The following is a 10,564-nucleotide window of genomic DNA, read 5'->3' on the forward strand; positions in this document are numbered from 1 at the left end:
TTTGACTTTTCAAATGACTTTTTGACTTTATCTTGACTTTTTTCTTGACTTTTTTAATCGCGTACACCTACTTTTAAGAGTGGTGTACCCCTCGGGGGACATGCTGCTGAGTGCTGTGCTGTGCAGAGCGAACCGCATGGGCGGGCATCTACACTAGAACTGGTGTGCTGACCGGCGAGTAGGTTGTGATGGGGGGGGGTACCCGACGCTCGCGTCACACGGCCCGCGGCAGCACCGCGCGTGCGTACTCGGGGGGGCTGACTCATCACAACACACGCATGCACACACACACACACTCACCGGTGGACGTATCTCTCGCGCGGACCTCCCGGGGGGCCGCCGGGGCCGCCCTGGCCACCGGACACCTCGTGCATCAGGGCGACCAGGCGGCCGCCGATGTGCTGCATGACCTTGGCGAAGATGGGCGGCGAGGCCTGGGGCGCGGCGGGGGCGGCCCGCGGCACGGCGCCCGCCTTGTCGTCCATCCGAGACAGCGACGCCATGAGGCGCTGGTACACCACGTCGTCCTCGGGCCTCGCCGTCGTGTCCGAGGCCGTGTCGAAGTTGGTGATGATCTGCTGGCAGCTGGCCGAGATCTGCTCCTGCAGGGCGCGCTTGCAGCTCTGGCCGGCCGCGCCCTCCAGGTCCGACGACGTGTAGTCCGACGAGTCGTACGAGTCGCTCCACGTGTCCTCCGAGCTGAGGTACTCGACGAGCTCGCGCACCTGCTCGTCGCGGATGCCCGGGACAGTCTTCATGAGGCGCGTCAGCTCCGACTCGAAGTACACGAGCTGGGGAGGCTTGCGGCGCTGGGGCGCGGGCGCACCCTGCTGCGCGCGCTCGGGCGTGGCCGCCGGGGCGGGCGCGGGCGGCGGCGCCTGTGTGGGCGCCGTCATGTTCTTGAAGAAGGCCCTCATCTTGGACATCATGAGATTCGTCTCCTCGTCCGAGCTCCAGTTGTTGAAGCTGTCCCTGCGGGTCAGCGAGGTGGCGGGCGGCGTGGTGGTGCGGTGGGAGGCGGCCACGGCCACCGGGGTGGCGGGGGCCGCGGCCTCCGCGGCGGCCTCCTCGTCGAGCACCTCGGGCACCACGGGGCAAGGGCCCGGGCAGGGGTCGGCCGGGCTGACGGCGCCGCTGCTCGAGCTGGAGTCGCTGGCGCTCTTGTTCAGGAGATCGTCACAGCTGCCCACGAAGCCACTGTCCCTGCTGTGCTGCTTGTTCCTGGAGGCGGCGAGGCCCGCGCCGAGGTCCTGGCCGGCGGGCGCTGGCGACACGCACACGTCCCGCTCGTCGGAGGAGGCCGGCGCGGACCCGGGCCCGGCGCCCGAGGCCGGCGTGGACGTGTTGAGGCCGGGCGCGCTCCCCACGGAACGCTTTCTCTTCTTGCGCTTGACGGTGTCGAACTGGCCGTCCACGGCCAGGGCGGGCTCCTCGGGTGCGCCCGCCTCGTCCTCGGTGGTGCTGGCCTCCGAGCCACTGGCCTCCTCGGCCACGTCCTCGGCCGCGGCCTCGGCGGGCTGCGCGGGCTGCGAGGGCGCCGGCGCGGCCTGGGCGTCCTGGTGCGCTGGCCGGCCCGTGCCCCTCGCCCTCACCAGCCGCTTGCGCCGCTGCTCCGGACTGGGACGCCCCTCGCTGTCAGAGCCCACGCTGCCGTCTGAGTCCCGACGACTGCTCCCCGGGAAGCCCATGAACCCGGACAGGAAGTACTTCTCCAAGCGTGACGATGCGAGCTCAGCGGGGTCGGCCTGGTCCTGGGGGTGGTCCTCCTCGGGATATCCGTCCTCGGCGCCCAGCGACTCGAGGCCCTCGCTGTAGATGGAGCTGTTGGTCTCGGACATGGCATCCTGCTGCACGAGGCCGTTCGCCCCGCCACCCAGGTCGAAGAAGAAGTACTTCTCCAGCTCCGAGGAGGCGGGCGCGCGGGGGCGAGGGGGAGTGCGCTGGTCTGTCTCGCTCTCCTCGCACGACTCCTCCAGGATGGTGTGCAGGGTGAAGTCGATGGCGGCCCGGTGGTAGCCGCGGAGCTCCTCCTCGCGGTCCACGGCCGCGCCCTCCACGCCCTCGTCGCCCGAGCTGGTGTCCGTGGCGGTGGCCTCCATGTCCAGGTCCGCGTCCCGGTCGGGCTCTACCTCCTCGACCCACGAGTCGTCGTCGGCCAGCCCTTCCTCCAAGCAGATGACGGCAGAAAGGGTCTGACCGCCCGTCACCACCTGCACGTCCTCGTCGCTCGGCCGCGTCCTCCTGGGCACCGGCATCGGCGCGAGGCCCTCGTCGTCTTCATCGTCGTCGTCGTCCTCGTCTGTATCTTCTTCGAAGGCGGCCTCTTCGCCGGCCTCGGCCTGCTCCACCTCCTCGAAGTTGGTGTGCAGCAACGTGACGGCGGGGGACCGGGGCGGCCCCACGCTCACACTCACGGGAGACTCGGGGGGCGTGATCATCACCAGGCTGGTGTACTTGAGGGGGACGCAGACCTCATCGTCGGGCGGCGCTCGGCGGGCGACTGGCTCCTCCTCACCTGGAGCTGGCTGAGCGCGCGCCGACGGCTCAGGGCCGGCCGCGGCCGCGAGCGCAGCGAGCGGACTAACGGACCCGCCACTCGCCTCCCCGCCCCCCTCACCCGCGGCCCCGGCTGCCCCGGCGCGCTCCGCTGCCTCCGCGGCCCCGAGCGGCTGCCGCCGCTGCTTGTGCTCTTGCTGCTCGCCTTCCAGGTCTCGATCTCCGGATGGCGATAGTTCCATTGACTCGGTGCCGGAGAACTCGCCGTCGCCCAGGTCCTGGTGGCTGCTAGCGGTGCTGGCGGCGCTGCTCCTGCGGCTGCGCACCTGCTGCGCCTCTGCCTCCGGGTGGAGCGACTCGTCGCGCAGGATGTCCTTGAGCGCGACGGGCGCAGTCTCGATCACGCTGAGGCACTCGACGTTGCCGCCCAGCGAGGCGAGCTCGTCCGGGCTCACCTGCCCGATCACCTCCTTGTTGATGGCGGCCACGGCGGCTGCTTCACCGCCGCCCTGGTCCGCGCCGAACATGTCCGCCTCGCCCTCTGTCGCAGAGGGGGGGCATGCCGGCTTCTCCGTCGACGTCATGCCGTCCTGGGGCTCTGGCTGCTCCACGTCAGAGAGCCCCGGAGACACATCGCCAGCCTCCTTGACGCGCGACACAACCGCGGCGTACGACGTCCTCGGGCCCCCGGTAGGCTGATCCGCCTCGCTCGACGCGGCGCCGGCAGTCACTGCGGCCTGGCCGGCCTCGGCACAGCAGGCGACGCTGGGTACCTGTGACGTGTCGCCGGTGGCGGGGATCGCGGGGGGCGCGGGGGCGGCCGGCGGCGGCGGCGGGGGGGCCTCGCGGGGCCGCGGCGCCGCGCACCTGTCCGCGCGAGGCCGGCTATCGCCCGCGGGACTCACAGATAACGTCGCTTTGCCGCGAGGTGCGTCGCCCGGCTCCTCCGCCGTTGCTGTTGTCCGGGTGACGTCATCCGCGGGCGTGGGCGACGGCGACGGCGAGGAGTTGACCACGAACACGCGGCGGAAGGGCTGCTGGCAGTCCGAGTCCTCCTCGTGCGGGTGCGGCTCGCCGCTGGCGCTGCTGCTGCTGCGGCTGCAGCTGGTCGTGTCGTCCTGCCGGAGGCCCTGCTTGAGCGTGATCCCGTCCCGGAGGCGGTACGTCCTCGACACCTCCTCGTCGTTGGAGTCTTCGTCCTCGCTGTCAAAGTCCACGTTGGTGTCCTCGTCCGAGTACGACGTTGAGGCACAAGAACTCTTCCCTACATCTTCTTCCCCTTCATTTTTCTCTTCTTGTTCCCTTCCCGCGGGATCCGTCTCCTTAATCGGTTCCGCCTGGCTGGCGTCGTCTGCTCCGTCAGGGTGCAACTTAGTGTCATGCTTGTCATCAACTCGGCCCGCAATTTGGTGGGCGTCGTCGGTCTGGTCGGCGCTTCCGCAGACGTCGTCAGGGTGGGCGTCAGCCTGCTTCGCGTCGTCCTTAATCTGGCGGTAGGTGACCAGCACCACGCCGTTGTCGTCCTCCTCGGCGACGCTGGAGGTCCGCGACACTCTCCGGCCGCCCTCGGCGCCGGCGGCCGCAGCCGCGGGAGCGCCGGGGGCGGGGCGCGCGGGGGTAGGCGAGCCCTTGGAGCGCCGCGCACGCCCGCCTTTGCGCCGGCGGCCGCCGCCCCCGGGCTGGGCCGCCCCCGAGTGCGGCCTCATGGTGGCGGCGGCGGTGACGTCAGCCTGGACGGCATGGAGGGTGCTGGGCACTGAGTGCACGGGCACGAGCACGGGCACGGGCACTGGGATGGGCACGAGGATGGGCACGATGGAGCCGCACGACGCGCAGGGCCCGGAGCCTGCACCAGCCACGACTGCAGGCTGGATCGGGCCGGGTATTGGTCCAGCCGGACCACTGCGCGCCGCCTCCCCGCCCCGCCCCGCCGGCCCCGCAGCCTGCACAGCCTCCGGACGGCTGCTGGACCGGCGACTGTGCTGCGGCGAGCGGCAGCATCCGGAACCAGGGTTTCCAAGCAGCGCCTTGACCCCCTTCCCTGCGGTGGCGACGGCGCCCTGGTGGCCGCCCTGGTGGGGGTCGCCGCCCGGAGGCCCCAGCCCCGCCAGCCAGTCCTGCAGCCCCAGGCCGCGGCGTGGGGCCCAGCCGCTGCTCGAGCAGTCCGATGACGAGGGTGACCCGTCCAGGAAGGCCCTGGCGTGGCGGTGGCGCCGGGCCGCGGCGATGGGCGTGGGCGTCGACATGGGCGACGAGTCGTCCCTCGCGGCCACGGCCGGCTCGAAGTAGTCCCAGTCGCAGTCGTCCAGGGTCACGCCAACGCCGCCGGACGAGGTGGACAGGCAGTCGCCCACGTCATCGTCGTCGTCGTCATCCTCGTCGGACCGGGGCTCATCCTCGTCGCGCGAGCTCGAGTCGCTGCTGATGAACACGAGCCGGAAGTCGTCGCCGTCTAGAGAGGAGTGTGCGCCTGGGACAGGCTCCCCGTCGGGCACCGCGGGGTCGGGGCAGCGTCGCCCCGTCCGTGCGCACGGCGACCCGCCTGCAAGCAGAGAAAAGTAGGTCAGGCGAGAGCACCGCCGGGTGGGGCCGCCACCGCCCGGCCGCCTGTGCACGCTGGGCTGCCTGCCGCCCGGGCGGCGCAGCGCGGCGCGGTGCTATGCGGTTCGGTGAGTGCGCGGTTCTCGGCGTCGAACGCAAACAAGCAAACACAGTCTTGTCCGCACAGACGCGCCCGGGCTGCCCGCCATCGCCTGCTTCCCCGCTCCCGCGACGGCAGAACCACTTTGCAAATGCGTCGGTATACGCCCTAATGCAACAGCACGTCCAGGCGGGGCGGGGGCGGGGGCGGCTTCCACCCCTGGCGGCGGCCCTGTTGCTGGGCGGCAGCGAGTGGTGCCCCCCCCCCCCCTCCCACCACGGCAATAAGTGCCGCCGAGTCTCAGCTTCAGCACGGAGGGGTGGCGGTGGCAGCGGGGGCGGGGGCGGACAAGTGGACCGCCAACGAGGCAGGTCGAGATTTGATATACAGATGATGTGGGGTTGTCGAGTTTTCCTGTTGGTCGCTAGTTCGCCAGCGCACCCTTCTATATTCAGCCAGGGCCGAAAGTAACAGAAATCAGTTAAGAATACATCAAACTGACATAATATTGACAATTTTTTTTTTATCAAACAGACCACAGCAGGTACATGGTGACTTGAAATTGACAACTTATAGACGTGACAAATTTTTGACCGTTTTGCATAATGATAGAAATTGTCATGTTAACGTCAATATGACGTCAGCTGATGTAAACATGAGTTTAAACCATTAGGAGCACGTAAGCCAATGCCATACAGATCCACATGTAGCTCAGGGGTTAGCAAGTCACCACTGGGATTGAAAGATCGTGGGTTCGAATCCCACTTGCAGATAGTATTTCATGGCAAATTCTGGCGGTGCAAACCCAGGTAGAACACGTTTGTCAAAATGATGTCACAATGACCTCACTTTGACGCTCATCGTTAAGATTTACTGCGACTAGGTAGCCAGGTTGAGCTCATTTTGACGTCAAGTAAGGGTCATTCAATATTTTTTGACGCTTGTGTTCTACCTGGGAAGCTGAGAGAGTAGATGGAGACCATCAAGCAGAGTGCGGCAAGGACCTGCAACGTGGCCAGCAATATTATTTGCTTAAAACTTCCGTGTTATCACTATGATGTCATTTTGACATCAAAAAATAGTCATGTTCTTCAATGGAAAACACATCATAGTGACCAAAACAAAATCGACCAAAATTTGATGTCATATTGATGTATTGATGACAAATCCCTGTAACTTGGGTGTGAAGAGGCTGGGGATAGGGTGTTTCATTCTCAACTTTTGACCGCTTTGCGCAATGGGTTCCCCATCACGAAAGAGAACAAGCGGTGGTTAATACAAAGTTGGCCACATGTTCTTTCAAACGAAACACCGTTACATCAAATCCGACGTGAGGGAGGAACCCACTGCGCAAAGCGCTCAAAAGGTGACAATGAAACACTCTAGCTGGGGACCGTCTTGCTCGCTCTGCTGCAGAATATCAAGCACGACGGCCATCGGCCGGCGGGCAGCCGGGGCCACCACCGCAGTGAGCGCGGTCCACGGTACAGTATGGTGATGCGGTTTGTCTTTCGCGTTTTGCTTGCTTTGCGGTGGAATCAATTAGTGTCTCAAGAGCTGCCTGGTCGGGGGCGTCTAGACCGGCGTCGTACCCCATAAGCTTCCGCCCGGGTAACGTAAAACGAATTATTGAGAATCCAGGTCACGCGACCACCGCCGTAGCCCAGCAGCCCCGGACTGCCGTCGCAAAGTGAGTATCGGCCACCACAACTTCTTCAACTTCCACTTCAAAACGGGTTATAACGACTGCTTGTTCATAGCGAACACTTCTTACTTTATTTCGCAGCAGATGAGTTGTAAAAGAAATTATTAGACAAAAACTCCACATTTTGACGCAAGTGTGGGGTATGTTTTAAATCCGTCGGGGGAGGGGGCGGGGGCGGGGCAGAGAATTGACACCGGGGGGTGCTTGGCGTGCGCTTGCTTACCGAGGCCGAGCAGGCTGAGGCTGACGGGGGCAGCAGACGACGCCGGGGTCGGCGCGACCGTTGCCACGCTCCTGAGGGCGTCCTCGCGCTGCCGCGCCTTCTCCAGCATGGTCCGCACCAGGTCCATGGGCTGGTCGGGGTGCTCGGGCTGGTCCGCCTCGTCCTGCGTGCCCACGCCGCTGTCCGTGTGCACCTCGCCCCCGCGGCTCAGGCTCGGGTAGTCCCGCGGGCAGCGGTTGCGCGGCAGGCTGGCATACTCGCGAGCCTCGCGCCGCGGCGCGCTCCAGCGCGGGCTGGAGCCACCTGGAAACAGGGAGGAGAACATTCAATAAGTTACCCGCCCAAAATAAAACAAGCAGGTTTCCATGGATTACACCGGAAACCCAACTGTGTGAATGCTACGCATTCGTAGGCGTGTGAAACAAAATTCGCTCACATGAAGGGACAAGTGTGTGTGAATTTAAAGGAAAAATTCGCACCTTTATTCCCTGAAGTGTACGAATGGGCATTCACAAACCTACAAGTGTGCGACATTCACACACTTTCGTTAATACCAACCAAGATTGTTATTAAAAATTACTTTTTTACTTTACAAACGCAAAAATTAATCAATATTTTGAAAAGTGCAGAAAAGGTGACATGTCAAACAATTTGAATCTTTACATGTCGTAGAAAGTAAATTTTTTAAAAAATGATGAAATTTTGGAAGCTTAAAAAAGTTGGATAGCTGTTACTATCTTACTAGATCGCAGAAGAAAGTTGATTTTTTAAAATGAAAATTTGCACAGTTCATGTTTGTGAGTGGCACTTACTCGAGATGGTCCAGGCGCGCCGCACGCTGCGCTTATTGTTGTCGCCTGCGAGGGCCTGCGACCGACGGCGGCTGGGGCGCCGACTGAGGTCCGCGACGGGCAGCATGGGCTCCCTGCGACAGGACACACAGAGTCAGGACGAGGGACGAGGACAGCGACGAGGACGCGTGTCGCAGAAGGTTCCGCTGTGCTGTACGCCGGGTCCCCGGGGGGGGGGGGGGTACCAAAACAAGTGTTAATGCAAGTTTGCCTGCACGCTCCGCCCACACACGCGCAAGTGTGTGAATGTCACACACCTGTAGGTAGGTGTGTGAATGCGCGCCCGGTGGCACGCGTAAGAGAGTAGTGCAGCTGCGAATTTTTTATTCGAAAATGCACGCACACACTTTTGCCCTCAGGTGTACGAATGCCGAGGGGGCAATAACTCCCTTTTGAAGTGTACACATGATTCCCGAAATTCTTGATTCCCGGTGATTCCCGTCCGCTTATAGTTATTACATAGGTTTTTCGGGGGGTTTTAGTGGTATAAAACGCTTATTTCGACTGATTTGTACTTATTTCTCTAGTTTCCCGCTTATTCTAAGCGATTTCTATTGATTTTGATCAATTTTTATCCTGATGATTCCCAGACAGGTGTACACATGATTCCCGGAGTTATTGCCCCCTCGACGAATGCCGTTCATCACGCACCTACAAGTAACATTCACACACTTGGGTCCCCTCGGGTCCCCCCGGCGCCACCACAAGGCACCCTCGCCTGGGGGGTGTAACAATCACGCGAACACTCGGTCCATCTGGCCAAGGGATGGCGGGTTCATTATTAGAGATTCCTGGAGGGGATTCTTGGCTGGATGAAAAAAAAATGAAAATACCGCCGACAGAGACAACACCGCACGGGTCCAGGAGGATTCAATAAAGCATTCTGCATTCCGCGGTACAGCTGAAAAGACAAAATGAAATTGGGGGGAGGGGGCGCGGGTAAAACGATCACTGGTGTGATTAGATGTTTAAGCACGAATGAGGGCGCCGACGACCTGGTGTGTGCTCCTACTGGGCTCCGGGCTGACAATGCCACGGGTGTTCACAGAATGTGTACTCCGACAGTAGCCCAGTGAGAGTAATCTAGGTGTACAACTCCGCGTACTCAGTACCCCCATCCCGTTAAAAAAAAATTGAGTCATCGATCACTTGGTTAATTAAGTAGAATCAGGCCACGCATGGCAATATATGTTTTGCGTTTAGAAATGGTAATGGACTTAAAATTATCCATTTCGATCGAAAAAAAATATTCGAATCAACACTCTGACAGTGAGCACGAACACTTCTATCGCGGAAGGAATGAGTGAGAAAAACACTTGCACTTGTCGCCCGAAGCCCCCGCGGGAGCCCCCCTCCCCCCCTGGATTACCCACTCGAATAGCTCCGATTAGCCCCCGGATTAGCCCCGGATTGACAATAAGGCCGTGCCTAGCTGGTACCCCGACCCCAAGTCGTAGAGGGCAGCACTTGTCTTCCACCGAGTACCGACGCCGCTCGTCCATACCCCACCCGCCGCGGTCGGTGGCGCTACTCCGCGCCGGGCGGTGGCCCGAGCCGCCAGGTGCTTGCGCTCCAACTCACAAAAGCAGTAGGCAACCCATCACCCAACGAGGCGGGCTACCACACCACTCACAGCTGCTGTTGCTGCTGCTGCTGCTAGCTTCCGAGAAATGAGAATCCACCACCATAACCGAGACCGAGGGGGGATTCTCGCTTGCAGGCCGCCGTGCTCCCAGCTGCACAAAACCCAGAAAACCGTTCTTTTGGGAAAAGGTGTCATTATATACTACAACATTTTAGTGCCAGATATCAAAGTCAATTTTTTCGTTCAGATTAACGAAACAAAAGATTAAAAACAAACAAAAACCAAAGTTTTGTTCGGTTTTGTCAAATTAAACAAATTTTGTTTGAGTCAAAGAAAATTTTGCTTCGATTCAACGAAAATTTTGTTACCACAAAGAAAACGGTTTCCTGGATGCAGGTAGCCTAGGTGGCCCTAACCTTTGGTACAACTCCACGCCACAGTGCCTCTGCTCGTGGCGTCGCCCCCATACGCCCACCGGCCGCACCGAGCGGCGGCGGGGGCCGCGAGCTGCAGCCGCTGCAGAGGTCAGCGCCGGCATCGCGCGCCATCAACTTTATGGTTTTTGTTGGTTCGGAATAATAAAAGTGAGAGAGGGGGCTTTGCCGGCCAGGTTTAACAAACGACACACTGGAAAAACAAATTGCTTCAAAGATTGCATAATATTGTTAGTTTGCCCTCGTCAACGACATGGTTGCTGGCCGCGAATCATACACTGTTTCTGTACGAACGACTAGGTCTAACGATAGTGTCGTACGGTACGGTCAGCTCGGTCAGCAACCACGACCTTGACCTCGTCCCCGCGGAGAGGGCCGCATCCCCGTCATCGGCGTGGTATGGTCGTTCGGGGAGTCACACTGACGTCTGGTTAGTCGTAGGCTCACCCCTGCAGAACGCACGAGTCCCGCTTCCAATCCGCGGTGTTGGTGTAGACGTCCCGGCACGCCTGGCAGCCCCGCAGGTGGCACGCCCGGCACCGGCAGCGCCGCTGGTCCCTGTCACAAGTCAGCTGACGGTCAGCTCGGCGTCAAGCTCGGCGTCAAGCTCGGCGTCAAGCTCGGCGTCA

At 61.6% G+C, this 10,564-nt stretch overlaps 1 protein-coding gene across 2 annotated transcripts in view; it reads right to left on the reverse strand.

Moving 5' to 3' along the window:
• LOC113210089 (mucin-19) overlaps positions 1-10,564 on the reverse strand; it is a 44,707-nt gene that overhangs the window by 14,091 nt on the left and 20,052 nt on the right. Inside the window, exons 2-5 of one of the 2 annotated variants that reach the window (XM_052268710.1) lie at positions 10,383-10,493; positions 7,878-7,990; positions 7,066-7,368; positions 301-5,038 (exon numbers count right to left, since the gene is read on the reverse strand). In XM_052268710.1, the coding sequence (XP_052124670.1) occupies positions 301-5,038; positions 7,066-7,368; positions 7,878-7,990; positions 10,383-10,493 (5,265 nt within the window). The remainder of the gene's footprint in view (positions 1-300; positions 5,039-7,065; positions 7,369-7,877; positions 7,991-10,382; positions 10,494-10,564) is intronic. The other variant, XM_026427914.2, reaches the window with a different exon arrangement.

The sequence above is a fragment of the Frankliniella occidentalis genome, unplaced genomic scaffold (genome assembly GCF_000697945.3).
Source record: "Frankliniella occidentalis isolate FOCC.00 unplaced genomic scaffold, Focc_3.1 Scaffold75, whole genome shotgun sequence".
Lineage (NCBI taxonomy): Eukaryota > Metazoa > Arthropoda > Insecta > Thysanoptera > Thripidae > Frankliniella > Frankliniella occidentalis.